This window comes from Neofelis nebulosa, chromosome 1, assembly GCF_028018385.1.
Source record: "Neofelis nebulosa isolate mNeoNeb1 chromosome 1, mNeoNeb1.pri, whole genome shotgun sequence".
In the NCBI taxonomy this organism is placed as follows: Eukaryota; Metazoa; Chordata; class Mammalia; order Carnivora; family Felidae; genus Neofelis; species Neofelis nebulosa.
The window spans coordinates 32009039-32026976 of record NC_080782.1 but is presented as its reverse complement, the minus strand read 5'-3'; the positions used below and the strand labels follow the sequence as shown (position 1 = coordinate 32026976).

The 17938-nt window shown below is 37.6% G+C and overlaps 1 protein-coding gene across 1 annotated transcript in view; it reads left to right on the top strand.

Moving 5' to 3' along the window:
* The window catches only part of C9 (complement C9), a 54770-nt gene extending 41301 nt beyond the window's left edge, over positions 1–13469 (top strand). The window contains exons 9-11 of the mRNA XM_058718177.1: positions 1652–1830; positions 11832–12063; positions 13037–13469. Of these exons, the coding sequence (XP_058574160.1) occupies positions 1652–1830; positions 11832–12063; positions 13037–13062 (437 nt within the window). The 3' untranslated portion in view covers positions 13063–13469. The remainder of the gene's footprint in view (positions 1–1651; positions 1831–11831; positions 12064–13036) is intronic.
* Positions 13470–17938: the final 4469 nt, after the last annotated feature.

The following is a 17938-nucleotide window of genomic DNA, read 5'->3' as shown; positions in this document are numbered from 1 at the left end:
CCATCACTATGAACTCTCTTTATTGTCCATCCTCTTTACTAAACAAACAAACAAACAAAATCTTTGAGTGATTTAAAACTTTTATTTTTACAGTGATATGAACACAAGTACCCATGGACATGTATTCATTGGAAACATCATTGCTCAGGCCACACAGTGTGCTGCTCTCGGAAAGGCACTTACACTGTAGTCTTTGTAGATTTGCACATTTATCCTGGCAATGGTAGAAGGCCAATGGTAGAAAACGTCTTCAGCAAAAATCTCCTTTCCCCCCCTAATTTTAGCAAAGTTTCTGAATAGGCTAGTGGCATACTGTATGTGACCATAAACAGAGGAGAAGACTGAAACCATTTCCCTAATTCAGCCTTCCTCCTGGCTCAAAACCCCTAATCCGCCTTCGTCCAATGAGTCAAAAGGTATAAACTTCCAGTTATAAGATAAATAAGTGCTGGAGATGTAATGTACAACCTGATGACTGTAGCTAACAGTGCCATGTGATATACTGGAAAGTTGCTAAGAGAGCAGAAACTAAAAGTTTTCAGCCCAGGAAAAGATAAATTTTTTGTAGCTGTACGAGGTGATGCAGGTGGTAATCATTTTGTGATATATGTGTATGGCAAAGCATTCTTTCTAAGTAGACCTTAAGCTTTTACAGTGTGTCAATTATATCTCAATAAAACTGGGGGTGGGGGGGAAGTAATCCCAACCCATCCTTAACATTCAACTAGTGCATAACTTTTTTAAAAACATAAATATCTTTAGTATAAATGTTGCTTGTGTTGTTAATACTTAGCAGATTTACAAGCATGAGATAGTGCTGGAGTGCTCAATTTTTACTCCAATCAGAAATCCCTGAGAATATTTTTGGACATACAAATGCTTGAGACTTCCCTTTAGAGAAGCAGCTGATAGTGGGGAGGCAGAGAGAGGAAAGCCTAGTATTTTTAAAAGCATACCCACCACTAACATGTGGTCATGATAAGAAACCACTGATGAGTGCAAAAAAAAAAATTGAACTTGCCATCGAAAGTCCTAATTTCAATATTTGATCCTCAGGCTAGTCTTGGGCTAGTCACTCCACCTCTCTGAGTCTCAGTTTTCTCATCTATAAAAATGAAAAAAGATAAACAAAAATCTTCTTGAAATTCCTTCCAGCTCAAAAAATTTACAACGCTATAAGATTCACAAAAGTGTGTTAAAAGTCTGGAGAGAGAAACGGAAGGAGAGATGAGTAGGAATTTAGGATGGAAAAAAATTTTGTTTTTCACCTGATTCTTTTTTACACTCTCTGATTTTTTTTGTAACATTAAATTAGTTTGAAGCAAAGTTATATAAAATGTAATTATGAAGTAAGTCTGAAAACAAAAAATTTCTAGTACATCCCAAAAGTCACGTTTAGTTCCCACGTAGGCATGGGCATAAGTGATGAATTTGGAATCATCAATGTATCTAAATCATCATTTTTTTTAAGGCAACTGGAGTCTACAATTGGCTACTAATAAAACCTGCTCTTGGAGATTTTGGGTGAAAAAATTATATAAGTAAAATTCAATAAATATATTAGACTATACTTTTTGAAAAGGTTCAATAAATGTTGATCAAATGTCACAGAACTATAAATGTTTCACTTATATCCTCTTTCTCTTCTCAGTAAACATCACTAGTGATAACCTTATAGATGATGTTATTTCACTCATAAGAGGAGGAACCCAAAAATATGCATATGAACTGAAAGAGAAGCTTCTCAAAGGAGCCAAAACGGTTGATATGACTGACTTTGTAAATTGGGCCACTTCCTTAAATGATTCTCCAGTGCTCATAAGTCAAAAAGTAAGGGATGTTTGTTTTCTTTTTTTTTTTTTCCTATTCTATAAGGTCCAATGAAAATTTTTATTTATTTATTTTTAAAGGTAATAATTTATTTTTATTTACATGCATATAATCATAAGCTTTTTATTTTTTTTATTTTTTTAATATGAAATTTATTGTCAGATTGGTTTCCATACAACACCCAGTGCTCATTCTAATAGGTGCCCTCCTCAATGCCCATGACCCACTTTCCCTTCTCCCCCAGCCCCATCAACCCTCAGTTTATTCTCAGTATTTAAGAGTCTCTTATGGTTTGCCTCCTTCCCTCTCTGTAACTTTTTTTCCCCCCTTCTCCTCCCCGCCCTGGTCTTCTGTTGAGTTTCTCAGGATCCACATATGAGTGAAAACATATGGTATGTCTTTCTCTGTATGACTTATTTCACTTATTTCACTTAGCACAACACTTTCCAGTTCCATCCACATTGCTACAAAAGGCCAGATTTCATTCTTTCTCATTGCCAAGTAGTATTCCATTGTATATATAAACCACATCTTCTTTATCCATTCATCAGTTGATGGACTTTTAGGCTCTTTCCATAATTTGGCTATTGTTGAAAGTGCTGTTATAAACATTGGGGTACAAGTGCCCCTATGCATCAGTACTCCTGTATCCCTTGGATAAATTCCTAGCAGTGCTATTGCTGGGTCATAGGGTAGATCTATTTTTAATTTTCTGAGGAACCTCCACACTGCTTTCCAGAGCGGCTGCACCAGTTTGCATTCCCACCAACAGTGCAAGAGGGTTCCCGTTTCTCCACATCCTCGCCAGCATCTATAGTCTCCTGATTTGTTCATTTTGGCCACTCTGACTGGCGTGAGGTGGTATCTCAGTGTTGTTTTGATTTGTATTTCCGTGATGAGGAGTGACGTTGAGCATCTTTTCATGTGCCTGTTGGCCATCTGGATGTCTTCTTTAGAAAAGTGTCCATTCATGTGTTCTGCCCATTTCTTCACTGGGTTATTTGTTTTTCAGGTGTGGAGTTTGGTGAGTTCTTTATAGATTTTGGATACTAGCCCTTTGTCCAATACGTCATTTGCAAGAATTGTTTCCCATTCCATCGATTGCCTTTTAGTCTTGTTGGTTGTTTCCTTTGCAGTGCAGAAGCTTTTTATCTTCGTGAGGTCCTTCATTTTTGCTTTTAATTCCCTTGCCTTTGCAGATGTGTCAAGTAAGAAATTGCTGCAGCGGAGGTCAGAGAGGTGTTTTCCTGCTTTCTCCTCTAGAGTTTTGATGGTTTCCTGTCTCACATTCAGGTCCTTCATCCATTTTCAGTTTATTTTCGTGAATGGTGTAAGAAAGTGGTCTAGTTTCAGGAATGTTTATTTTCAAATAGAAGACTTTAAAATTTTCTTATTAAATGTAACTGTTGGTTCAGATGAACGGTTAACTTCTTCTGAAAGAGATGTGAGCATTCAAATGCACTCCTATGTCATCCCTGGAAAGAAGTGTGACATAGAGGAAAGGCATGACGTGTGGCATCACACCAGCCCAGGATGAGTTCAGCTCTCTGTCCTTCTCTAAATGTGTAAAGTTTTCTGACCTCTGCAATGTTAAATTCTCCAGGGCTTCATGTTTATTTTGAGGATTTAATAAGATTGCTTGTGTAGAGCCTGTAGCACAGACTGGCACCAAATAGGTGCCCAAGAATTGTTAGTTCCCTTCCATCTGCCCCTGGTTGTCCCTTGCCATCAGGTGGCATCATACCACCACTTCCAACACAGGAGAATCTTTAAGGGCCTTCATGAAAGGGAAGTGCATGAGGTCTCAGAAAATAAGACCAAGGGTGAGCGGTTCTTATGGTCCAGAAATTCTTTCTTTTTTGTATCTTGATTATAGTCTTGAGTTTATAAACCCATTAGTACTTATTTCTAGGGGAAACACATTGCATTGTAATCATAAAGATATAAATGCCAGTTTCATTTAGCCCCATCATTCTTCTCCCCAAACTAACTAAAAAGAGTAAGTGTTTTCCTTTATTCCATATTTGTTTTCCTACTTCCCTTTATAGCTTTCCATTTTCCCTGTGTGTTATAAAATTTTCCCTCAGGTCAAGTTATCTTTTACCTCAATTTCAGTTTGATTAGCCTGAGTTACAGTCATGTTGGCATTTTGATAGGACTAGTTATTAGAGATTTTTGTCACTTCATCCCATTTTATTGTCTTTAAAGAATGAGGGAAGCTACCAAAACCATCTCATTTATGAGAGGGAAGAAGTCGGAAACTGGAAAATTGTAGTCTTTTCCTTTTAGATTGCAGAAATCTAGCCATTCATAAATGTGCTGACATATCTATGAAACTTCAAATATTTTGCCCCACAGGTAGGACAAAAAGGGAGAAAAAGTTGGCCAAATTTGTATGTCTATATGTGAAATTAAAGCCAGAAGAGATCCTTTTTGTTTTATTATGTTTAAATAATATTTATTTGAAATAATAATTATTTGAAACTCAATAAAAATAGATCGGTTAGAAAATCTTAAATAAGAATTAATTTGGGAGATGTTTACATCCAGATGGACACAAATTGTCTTGTTTTCTCATCTCTAAATTCAGCTGTCCTTGTATGGATCCAAACTTGTTCCCTGATCTTTATCGTAGTCCAGTGTATTCTAGAGCCAATTTAAAGAATCTCAAGTAAATAAAGCATCTGCTGAAGATTTACTACTAGATTTACCAGAACTATTCAAAGACCTTCATTAACTCTATGGGACAGTCCTGCTGGCTGGATGCAAAGTATAGTTTATCCTATTTTCAAGGGCAACTATTGACTCCAGATATTTATTTATTTATTTATTTATTTATTTATTTATTTATTTATTTATAGCAAGTGGGGGGGGAGTGCAGAGGGAGAGAGAGAATCTCAAGCAGGTTCCACACCCAGCATAGAGCCCAACCCAGGGCTCAATCTCATGACCATGAGGTCATAACCTGAGCTGAAATCAAGACTCAGACACAACCAACTGAGCCACCCATGTGCCCTGACCTCCAGATTTTTAGATTAGTAGGCATTCCATCTAAAATACCTGTATAACCTTCTTTATTCATACATGGGAACCCTGGACTTTTCAGATCAATATTCTACCTAAGAAAATGGCAACTATAGTGAGTCACCCAGCAACCACTTTTTAAAATTTATCTTCTTGTAGTTAAAGTTCAGAAAACAGTTAAAATATTGTGTTCTTTATCGACTTTGCATGACTTTTAAATCCCTAAAGAGATATGAGATATAGTGTGGTTTGACCTTGAAATAGATTCCAAGTTATTTTGATTTTATAAATGCAGTAGAAGTGGGTTTTGTTTTGTTTTGTTTGTTTTTTTTTTTTTTTTTGGTTAGTTAGAAGCTATTCCATGAGGTAATTAAGCAATCTATAATCACTAATTAATTCTTTGGTAAGTTGAAGCATTCTATTGTCTATGGATGACACCTTCAAACATCAGGGATAGTCTTAAGAATTGATCCTTCTATTTAACTATTTAAAGAATTGGTGAAACCTCTTCCCACCCACACTCCCCACCACACTAAACTATTAACTGGCTTATGTTTAATCCTCTGAGCAAATGAAATCCATTATCTAGATATTTATGTTGCAAACAGTTTATCTTGGAGAAAACACTGGGAGGTTATATTACTCTGAAGAATTTCACAGAGATTTTCTAAGTAAAGCAGTTATATATAACACAACACAACATAACAGCATAATTTATTTTTCCACACTAAACTAAGAAAAAATAAAATAAAAAATAAAGTAACTATGGCCATGCTCTATGAAGTAGAACCTCATGGCTCTGATTCTCCATTTGTCTGTGTGCTTCAGCAGACCCCAAACCTCTGTTTGAGGAATGTGTTGACCCAGCCCAAAAATTTTTTCTCAGCCCTTCTTCAGGCAGAGGAGAAAGAGCCTCACTTTCAGTATTCGCTTTTGTCAGAGTCTTCAACTTTCATGAAAGTATATTATTTCTATTTCCAGCTGCCCTGAATGTTAACACAACATTTCTACATTTTATCTCAACAAAATAGCTGAACTTTGGTTTCTTCTTAAGCTTACCACTACAAACTAGTTATAAAAATGTCAGTTGAGGAAATTACATTTATTAATGATTGCCTGAGAGATATAAAGTTTATTATTTCCTCTAAAGCAATAGCAGCAGAGATCAGTATAGCTAGCATGTAGCAAATTGGCTTCCTGTAAAGTTTTGTTTTTGCCAAGTTATATAACTCACTGCTTTATTTACTAAAAGGATGTTACATAATACAGTGTCTCCTTTATGAGAACTCATGGGAGATATTACTCTTTAAACTCAGTTTCATGGATCATTTTGTTTCTCTTGTGAACGACGTAAATATTTCTTAAATGCATGTGACCATTAAATTCAGTTGTCTTACTTAGTGCACTAGAAAATATCCCCAAATTTGTGACCCACCTCATGCCAATGGGTCAGTCCTCCTAGCATGAATTTTGTGTTGCCTTTGCCTTCATCTTGCCTTTTATCCTCCATCCTCCCTCTCTTGTTTCCCTTAACCAATCTTATGCACCGACATGTCAAGCTATATAGAGCACTTTCTGGAACAACCTATGTAATAATGAATCATTTACCTGCCATTTTTGTTGTGCAACTCTTCGCAGTGAGGCATCGGATGTTAAAGAGCATAAGTATTTCAAGGACCTGTAGTCACGGTGCTCTGTGTTGTCCTCATTACAGTTATAAAGATGTAGTGAAAGTCAGTCCTAACTCACTTGTATAGGGATAAAAATAACACTCATATGGGGCGCCTGGGTGGCTCAGTCAGTGAAGCCTCCAACTCTTGATTTCAGCTCAGGTCATGATCTCATGGTTTGCGGGCTTGAGATCCACATAGTGCTCTGCGCTGACAATGCAGGAGTCTGCTTGGGATTCTCTCTCTGTATATATAAGAAACTTCAATTTACTTCATTTTATTTATTATTTTTTAATGTACTTCATTTTTAAACTATATTTCAATTTATTTGTATGTTAGCATGTGTCATGACTACAAATAGTAGAAAGATACAATTAGCTAGTGTAGGAGACAAAGGAGAACTGTTCTCTTAACTAATGGAAAGCCAAAGTTTATCAGAAAAAGACACTTCACCAAGTACATTTTCATTGTTCTTTGTCTTCTTGAGGGAGTTTTGCCTCCAGGGTTTGAGCCTTCTCTGAAATTATGGTCATTACATGACTTTCCTCTTTATCTCTTTGAACACTTTGTTTATGCATTTCTTCCACATTGTCGTTTCCCCATGACCCTCTCTTCCTGTATCTCAGATTATCTGGCCTTGACTTTCCTTTAAAAGGTAAAACAAGATGAATGTCTTTTCCCAAAAATCAAAATAACTCTGCCACATGCTTATGTTGTTCATGCCAATGTGGCAATGTCTGTAAGAGGCTACTTTCTTCCAAATAAATATAACATAGTTAAAATCTAAATCCTATATACTAATTTATAAAAGAGTGTGCTGGTGAACATTTGCATTGACTGTGGAAGTTCTTGGTATATTCTGGATATAAGCCTAGTCTCACTTAAAGGTATTATAAAAGGTTTTTTTTTCATTTGAGGACCTTCACCTTTCAATGATATTTTTTGTAACAGATGTTCTCCTTTTTACTTTTTATTTTGAAATAATTTTAGACTTACTGTAAAATGGCATAAATAGTACAGACAGTAAACCTGCAAAAATACCACAGAGTTCACATGCACCCTATAACCGACAGCCCCTGATGTTAACAACTTACACAACCATCGTGCAGTTAATCAAAATAAGAAAATTAGCATTGTCTAACCTACAGAGCTTATTTAAAATTCACCAGTTTTTCCCCTAATATCTTTTATCTGTTCCAAGGTCCAATCAAGATCCCACACTGCAACTAGTTGTAACAGCCCCTTAGTCTCCTCGATTCTGGGACAGTTTCTCAGATTTTTCTCATCTTTCAGGACCTTGACATTTTTTGATGAGTCAGCTGTTATGTCAAACGTCCCTCAATTTAGGCTTAGCGAAGATTGAGGTTATCCATTTGGAAAGATACCAGAGAAGTGACGTTGTGTCCTTCTCAGTACATCATATCAGGAATTATAATGTTGTTGTTTTTTTTTTATTTTGACATAGTCAAATATATATATATATTTCCTTTCATTATAGTTAGTCCCATTGTGTCCTGTTTCAAATCTTTCCCTACTTCAAGGTCTTGAAGATGCTGTCCTATATATTTTCTTGCAGAAGCTTTATTGTTTTGCTTTTACTTTTTGATCTACAATAAAACCAGATTTGTTTTTCTGTGAGTGACATAACCTTTGAAGTGACCTTTTAAGAAATCTCCTATGAATATCTCATTGTCCAAGAACAATTTCTATCATTGATTATATCTATTAAAATCAAATATCAGTCTACTTTCAAAGTGCTATGACTTTTTACTTAGATGATTTTAAGATCTACTCCATTATCTTTGTTTTTTTAGTAGTTTTACCCTGATATGGCTATGTGTGAAAAGAAAAAATTATAGCCTTGCTCTTCATTAATGGGGTACCTCTGTATCTTCCACTGGCTTGTTTTACTCTCAGCCATTAACTCTTCAAATATTGCTTCTTAAATATTCTCTCCTTCTGGGACTCAAATTATATGGATCTTTTCTCTTCTCCCCCTATCCATTTTTACTATTATTACTTTAGAGAGAGAGTGGGAGAGACATAGAGCTCCAGCATGGAGCCCAATGTGAGGCTTGATCCCACAATTCTGGGATCATGACCTGAGTCAGAATCAAGAGTCAGATGCTTAACTGACTGAGCCACCCAGTCACCCTGTCTTTTATGTTTCCTACCTTCTTTCTGTATTTCCCAATCTTTTATCACTTTATGCTTCATTGTCAGTATTTTCTCCTTACCTATATTCTAATTCATTAATTTTGCTTCTGTTGTATCACAGCTTCTATTTAACCAGTCCATAAACTGGCATATTAATGCCAACTTTTTTTTTTTAACATTTATTCATTTTTGAGAGACAGAGAGAGACAGAGCGTGAGTGTGGAGGGGCAGAGAGAGAGGGAGACACAGGATCTGAAGCAGGCTCCAGGCTCTGAGCTGTCAGCACAGAGCACGGTGGGGGGCTTGAACTCACAAACCGTGAGATCATGACCTGAGCAGAAGTCAGAAGCTTAACCGACTGAGCCACCCAGGCACCCCCAAAATGTTTATTTATTTATTTTGAGACAGAGAATGAGCAAGGGTGGGGGAGACAAGAGAGAGAGGGAGACACAGAATCCAAAGCAGGCTCCAGGCTCTGAGCTGTCAGCACAGAGCCCGATGTAGGGCTCGAACCCACGAACCTCAAAATGGTGACCTGAGCTGAAGTCAGACGCTTAACTGACTGAGCCACCCAGGTACCCCTAATATCAACTTATAATATCTCTATTTGTTTATTTTTCCCAAGTCCTCTGTTTTAAAAAGTAACTTCTGGTTTTCTGCCACAATTGCTGATCTTCTCCCTTATGGCCCGACTCATGTAAACATAGCGCTTCAAAAGTCTGTCTGGTAGATCAAATCTTGTCATCCTCACAGCTCTGCTTTAGCTTCTAGGGTTTCTACTGGTTCTTGTTCATGTCACCTTGTTTCCTTGTGTACCTAGTTATTTTTATTGGGGGCTGAATATTATACTTTAGAAATTCTTCTAGGAGTAGCGTGAGGCCTTAGAATGATTTTCTTTTCTTCCAAAGAAAATATATGTTTACATCTGGAAAGCTTCTGGGGTTACAATGATTCAAGATTTTTTTTAATGCGAACCAGACTGCAGTCTCTGCAAGGCCACCCACTTCTGGCTCCCTCTCACTTCCAGGACTGTAGGGCTTTGGGTCCCAACCCAAAGCATGGCTTCTTTTCCTTTGCTGTCCCTGAATACCAACCTTTCCCCCCACCCCCACCAGCCCAGTGATGTGCTCCTTTACCTCAGTCCCTCTGCAGCCTGTTCCCAAATTAGGCAAATGTGTCAAAAGGGGACTGTGGCCCAAAAATACTAGGCTCACCTCCCTGAATTTCCACCTCCTCCCAGAACGTAGCCGAATATGTATTACCTCATTAACTCTCCAGGGCCTTCAAGCAGATTTTTAATTTTGGTTTTATTTGTCATTGTCCTCAGAGAAAAAAAGTTCAGTTGACATTATTCAATCCATCATTACCCACGTGTAGTATTTTTGTTTTAATCTCTTTCTTGAGTCTTTGGATTCCAGTTCCTTTTAAATTTGTAGCCTCCTGTTTCAAAGTGCTATGCCACACAAGGACCTCAGTTTCTAATGATTTATTTACTCAAAGAAGTCTTTGAGTCACACAACTGAATTTGCTGATATAGACACCTTCTACATATGTTATGCTTTTCCACCATAAGAATTTTGTTGTTGTTGTTGTTGTTGTTGTTGTTGTTGTTGTTGTTGTTTTAGAGAGAGAGCTAGCGAGTGGGGGAGAGGGGCAGAGGTAGAGAAAGAGAGAATCACAAGCAGGTTCCAGGCTCAGCGCAGAGCCTGATACAGGTCTCAATCCCAGGACCCTGGGATGCTCAACTGAGTGAGCCACCCAGGCACCCCTCCACCATAGCGACATTTCAAATTCTGTATGACTGGAATGCTCCTCTTTCTGTCCCAGCACCTCAAATCTCAGCGGAAGGGTCATTTTTCTCAGGAAAGCCCTTCCAAGCTTCCTCGATTCAGTTGTAGCAACTATGTATTTGACCCCAGGAATTTATGCAGAAGAAACCATATTACTTCATTTTCTTTAATTCTAATTAAATTTCGTATTGAGATTCCATCCCTTCCTGCTGCTGGAAAATTCATCCTTTAATCATTTGTTGGATGGGGTTCAGGGAGGTCTTATTGCCCAGATCAATACAAGAACCCTGATGCTTCAGTTGGGGAACTGGGAATATATGTATATATTTAATCCACGGTGATCACCCTAATAACCTCATTGTTCAAACTCACACGTTCCCTTGAAGTCAAGTGGTTCCAAGCCTTCTACGCCAAGATTGTACATGGGAGTCCCTGGCAAAACTGGATCCCTAGTCCTTGATATGGACCTACCTTCTCTAGGGACTCTCTGCTTTTCCTCAAATAGCTGCCAGAGACCCAGTTTATGGTTTCTTGTCCCCTGAGGGACGTACTAAGTCAGGAGGAATCTCCTGCCTCAGTGGCATTCTTCTCACACCCTTTCTCCCAGTAAAAATTCCTCAGTGAGTTCAGGCTTTTATGGGTGGGGGAAAGCCAACAAAGAATTTGCCTTCAGGGGCTTTCTGATCTTGGCCTTGCACACAAAGCCCCAGTTTGACAAGAGACACTGGCTACCTGTTGGAAGAGAGGAGGAGGGGAAAAGGCAGCATAAACAATTCACAAAATAATGTCAGTATGTTATCCTGAGAAAAGTTTAAGTCCATGATTGTCCGTTTTTAAAACACATATACCCATCCCATATAATACCTATCATGGTTTCCATTTTATCTGTGTGATTATTTTAATATCAGTTTTCTTGCTTGCATAATGTGACCTCTTACCTCCATAATGATCACAGAGATCATGCCTAGCTTCGATCACTCCTATAGTCTATCAGCAAACATCATACCTGCCAATAATAATCATTCAATAAGCCTTTGTTGAGGGGCACCTGGGTGGCTCAGTCGGTTAAGCGTCTGACTTCGGCTTAGGTCAGGATCTCACGGTCTGTGAGTTCGAGCCCCGCGTTAGGCTCTGTGCTGACAGCTCTCAGCCTGGAACCTGCTTCGGATTCTGTGTCTCCCTCTCTCTGACCCTCCCCCATTCATGCTCTGTCTCTCTCTGTCTCAAAAATAAATAAACGTTAAAAAAAAAAAAAAAACCTTTGTTGAATTAATGAATGGACAAATAATTCAGTGAATGGTACTGCACAAGCTCCATCAGTAGAAAAAGTTCTAAAATTAAATATTTTGCTTTCTTGTAGCTGTCTCCTATATATAATTTGGTTCCAGTGAAAATAAAAGACGCACACCTAAAGAAACAGAATTTAGAAAGAGCCCTTGAAGATTATATCACTGAATTCAATGTGAGGAAATGCAACCCATGCCAACATGGAGGTACTGTGATCCTGCTGGATGGAGAATGTCTGTGTACCTGCCCAATGGCATTTACAGGAATTGCCTGTGAAACCAGAAAAAAGTCAAAAACTTCTCAAGGTGAGAGCAACTTATTTTATATCACTAGGGACAAAACTACGCATTTTGAGAGATTACTTAATTTGAAAATTAGGTCTTAAATTAACGTGTATTAAACGTCTAGGCTATCCATGTAAACAGAGGATAAATAGTGAACACGTAAAATGGACAAAGCAGACTTTATAGGTCTTTTAGCATGCAATTTTACATCTTCTGCCTCTACATTTAAACAGAACCATTATTTTTTTAACTGTAATGATTGGCCCTTGAACAACATGAGTTTGAACTGAATGAGCCCACTTATATGTGGATATTTTACAGTATAGTACTCTACATATATTTTTCTCTTCCTTACAACTTTCTTAATAAAATTTTCTTTTCCCTAGCTTACTTTATTGTAATAATACACTATATAACACATATAACATACAAAGTGTGTATTAATCAACTCTTTATGTTATTGATAAAGCTTCTGGTCAACAGTAAGCTCTTAGTAGTTAAGGTTTGGGGGAGTCAAAAGTTATACACAGATTTTCAACTGTGTGGGGCATCAGTACCCCTAACCTTTGTTAGCATTGTTCAAGGGTCAACTGTCATTTTTTTAAGCAAGTAAGCAAAATTCCTAATCTCTCTAAAAGTCTTTTAATATTTTTCAATGAAGGTTTCTTCACATGTTCTTATAAATACCCTTGCATAAGATGCACTTCAAAGTTGAATACCCAAGACCTATGTCTTTTAAGTTTGCTTTTTCGGATTGCAAGAAACAGATACAGACAATACAATTGCCTCCACAATTACAGTTCGTGTTTATGAAGATCTGAAATATAATTTATCACTTTTAAAGATACAAAACCCTCTCAAGATATTCAAAAAATTGTTGTAGCAACCTAATTATCTTGTTGTTAATACTGTAATAACACTGCCGTTTTCATGACTCGGTTTATCTCTCTCTTTATCACCTCTGCTTCTACTGCTTCTGACTACCTTTTCTCAGTGCCTTCTGCATTCAAAATTTCCTAAGACTCTATGGAGGATGTCATGGTACACAGCCCGGGTCTGCCTTCAGGATCAAGCACCCATCCCCCACCTCCTATGAGTGTTAACCTGCTGACATTTCACAGCTGAGTCTCTCTTCAGGAATTGCCCTGTAACAAGGGAGTGGTGCCCAAGATTATGCTCCCAATCTGAAAGAAGCCCATATCTGATAACTGGTCAATGTGGTTGGTATCTGATGGGCCGTCCCTCTTGCGTCAATCGGGACAGCTCTGGAGCACTATTCAGCTTTGGAGCTTCTTGTCTGATTTGCTGAAGCCTCTGTTGCAAGAGCATTACAATTGAACTTCCCCTTATTCCCAATTGTGCTCCCCATACTCCTAACATATTTTCCCCCAAAACACATGCTAATAAATCTATTGCATACAAACTCAGATGCTCGGAGTCTCTTTCCAAGGAAATGCTATCTGCTACAAAATCTGGTTGGGTCAATTGACTATTATTCCATTATCCAAAACATAGTGTTCCGAATAGGAGGAATTTCTAATGATAGCATAAGCTCGTGGCCTTCCTTATGTCTGTTCTATATATAGCAGACTTTTGCCAAGGCACTGACTTTTGTTTCAAACATATATGGACACAGTAGCAGGGTCAATTATCTAAAACAAGGTTTTTATATGTTTGATTTAATTAAAAGCAAAAACTAGACTGTGGGCACAGAAGGTGCTTGGGACTCATGGACTCACAGTAAGATACACTTGTAAAAGACTAACCAAAGACTTGAATTTGGGGAAGGTGTTCAGGAACTATTTGGTATTATTATTATTGATGCTCATCTCTACATCTTTTTCTTAATATGCAAGCAAATAAGAAACACACACACACACCTTCCTTCTCGATTTGTGTTCTTAACCCAATGGTAGTGAAGTATATACACTGATCCATGTCTGGTTTCATCACTTACAACATATCTTAGAGATGTTTCCTTATTGTTTATTATTATTATTATTATTATTATTATTATTACTTATTCATTTTTATTTAAGCTAAAAAAAACAGATCACCAATTTCTCCCATTCTACCCCCACCTCCACCTCTCACAACCACCAATCTGTTCTCTGTATCTATGAGTTTGGTGTTTTGTTTTTCTGCTTCTTTAGATTCCACATATAAGAGATTATATAGCACTTCTCTTTCTCTGTATGACTTATTTCATTTGCCATGATGCCCTCAAGGTGCATAAATGTTATTCTTTTTTATGGCTGAATAATATTCCATTGCATATATATACCACAGTTTCTTTATCCCTTTATCCATTGATGGACACTTAAGTTGCTCCCATGTCTTGGCTATTATAAATAGGGCTGCAATAAACATAGGGGTGCATATATCTTTTTGAGTTAGTGTTTTCATTTTCTTCAGATAAATAACCAGAAGATAAATAACCAGAAGATCCACCAGAATTGGTGGATCATATAGTTCTATTTTTAATTTTTTTAGGAAACTCCATAACATTTTCCATAGTGGCTGCACCAATTTACATTCCCACCAGTAGTGTGCGTGGGTTTACTAACACTTGTTATCTCTTGTCACATCTTCACTAACACTTATTGGTTTTTTATCTTTTTGATAATAGCCATTCAAACAGGTGCGAGGTGATATCTCCCTGTGGTGGCGATTTGCATTGATATTAAGCATCCTTCATGTTCCTATTGGCCATCTGTATGTCTTTTTTGGAGAAATGTCTATTCAGATCTTCTTCTGCCCATTCCTTAAGCAAGCTATTATTATTATTATTTGCTATTGAGTAGCATGAGCTCTTTATGAATTTTGGATATTAGCCCCTTATCAGATATATGGTTTGCAAATATTTTCTCCCATTCAGTAGGTTGCCTTTCCATTTTGTTGATGTCCTTTGCTGTGCAGAAGCTTTTTAGTTTGCTGTAGTCCCACTTGTTTTTTGCGTTTTGTGTTTTGTTTTTGTTTTTCTGTTTGTTTTTTGTTTTTGTTTTTTTGCTTTTGATGCTTTTGCTTTTTGTGTCAGATTCAAACAGTCACTGCCAAGACCCATGTCAAGGAGTTTCCTATGTTTTCTTCTAAGAGCTTTATGGTTACAGATCTCACCTTCAAGACCTTAATCCATTTTGAATTAATTAATCCTACCCTATTGGATTATTTTCATACTTTTATCTCTTTGAAGATGTTAAACATGTTCATTTGGGAGTCTTTCTCTAGTTGCTCGAGAATATATAATTTCTGCACTGCAATTTTTTGCCTATTGAGTGTACTAATTCATTCTCATGGCATTTTTTTCTGACTTGTGTACTTAGTAATTTTTTTATTACAGGCTTAATCCTCAGTGGAAATTGTTTCCTGTGGGAATCCTGTTACTCTGGGTAGTCTTAAGGTTCACTTGTTTTTTATGAAGTCCTGTTGTTTTCATTTATTTTGTACCAGTTTTTTATGTAAGTTTCTTCATTCAGTTTCCATATTTTGTGTTTAACGGATAATGAAGATCAAGTTCCCTTCCCCTATATACATGATAGTTCTAAGGACACTAGTGTCTTCTGGTTGACTTTTCATACCTGACCCAGGATGGTCCACCAGTTCCCAGATGAGACACTAGATTATGGTGCAATCTTTCTTGCTTAATCTTTCTCTCAAAGGAAGCTCTTCCAGACAACCCATTTCCTACAAAATGTTCAGTTCCAGCATCCCATTTAAATTGGGATTGAAAACCTTAATCACCTTTTTTTTAAATTTAATTTTTTTTATTTTTTTAAATTTACATCCAGGGGCGCCTGGGTGGCGCAGTCGGTTAAGCGTCCGACTTCAGCCAGGTCACGATCTCGCGGTCCGTGAGTTCGAGCCCTGCGTCAGGCTCTGGGCTGATGGCTCGGAGCCTGGAGCCTGTTTCCGATTCTGTGTCTCCCTCTCTCTCTGCCCCTCCCCCATTCATGCTCTGTCTCTCTCTGTCCCAAAAATAAATTAAAAAAAAAAAAAACGTTGAAAAAAAATAAATTTACATCCAAATTAGTTAGCATATAAGGCAACAATGATTTCAGGAGTAGATTCCTTAATGCCCCTTACCCATTTAGCCCATCCCCCCTCCCACAACCCTTCCAGTAACCCTCTGTTCTTCTGTCGGTTGCCTTTTAGTTTTGCTGATTGTTTCCTTTGCTGTGCAGAAGGTTTTTATTTTGATGAGGTCCCAGTAGTTCATTTTTGCTTTTGTTTCCCTTGCCTCCAGAGATGTGTTGGGTAAGAAGTTGCTGCAGGCAAGGTCAAAGAGGTTTTTGCCTGCTTTCTCCTCGAGGATTTTGATGGCTTCCTGTCTTACATTGTTCCTGTCTTTCATCCATTTTGAGTTTATTTTTCTGTTTGGTGTAAGAAAGTGGTCCAGGTTCATTCTTCTGCATGTCGCTATCCAGTTTTCCCAGCACCACGTGCTGAAGAGACTGTCTTTATTCCATTGCATATTCTTTCCTGTTTTGTCAAAGATGAGTTGGCCATACGTTTGTGGGTCCATTTCTGGGTTTTCTATTCTGTTCCATTGATCTGAGTGTCTATTCTTGTGCCAGTACCATACTGTCTTGATGGTTACAGCTTTGTAGTATAGCTTGAAGTCTGGGATTGTGATGCCTCCTGCTTTGGTTTTCTTTTTCAAGATTGCTTTGCTATTCAGGGTCTTTTCTGGTTCCATACAAATTTTAGGATTATTTGTTCTAGCTCTGTGAAGAATGCTGGTGTTATTTTGTTAGGGATTGCATTGAATATGTAGATTGCTTTGGGTAGTATCAACATTTTTAACAATGTTTGTTCTTCCTATCCAGGAGCATGGAATCTTTTTCCATTTTTTTGTGTCTTCTTCAATTTCTTTCATAAGCTTTCTGTAATTTTCAGTGTATAGATTTTTCACCTCTTTGGTCAGATTTATTCCTGGTATTTTATGGGTCTTTTTGTGCAACTGTAAATGGGATTGATTCCTTGATTTCTCTTTGTCAATTCATTGTTGGTATATAAGAATGCAACCGATTTCTGTGCGTTGATCTTACATCCTGCAACTTTGCTGAATTCATGAATCAATTCTAGCAGTTTTTTGGCGGAATCTTTTGGGTTTTCCATATAGAGTATCATGTCATCTGCAAAGAGTGAAAGTTTGACCTCCTCCGGGCCGATTTGGATGCTTTTTATTTCTTTGTGTTGTCTGATTGCAGAGGCTAAGACTTCCAATACTATGTTGAATAACAGTGGCAAGAGTGGACATCCCTGTCTTGTTCCTTACCTTAGGGGAAAATCTCTCAATTTTTCCCCATTGAGGATGATATTAGTGTTGGGCCATTCATATATGGCTTTTATGATCTCGAGGTATGCTCCTTCTATCCCTACTTTCTTGAGGATTTTTATCAAGAAAGGATGCTGTATTTTGTCAAATGTTTTCTCTGCATCTATTGAGAGGATCATATGGTTCTTGTCCTTTCTTTTATTGGTGTGATGAATCACGTTAATTGTTTTGTGGATATTGAACCAGCCCTGCATCCCAGGTATAAATCCCACTTGGTCATGGTGAATAATTTTTTTAATGTATTGTTGGAGCCGGTTGGCTAATATCTTGTTGAGAAGTTTTGCATCCATGTTCATCAGGGAAATTGGTCTATAGTTCTTTTTAGTGGTGTCTCTGTCTGGTTTTGGAATCAAGGTAATGCTGGCTTCATAGAAAGAGTTTGGAAGTTTTCCTTCCATTTATATTTTTTGGAACAGCTTCAAGAGAATAGGTGTTAACTCTTCCTTAAATGTTTGGTAGAATTCCCCTGGAAAGCCATCTGGCCCTGAACTCTTGTTTTTTGGCAGATTTTTGATTAATAATTCGATTTCCTTCCTGGTTCTGGGTCTGTTCAAATTT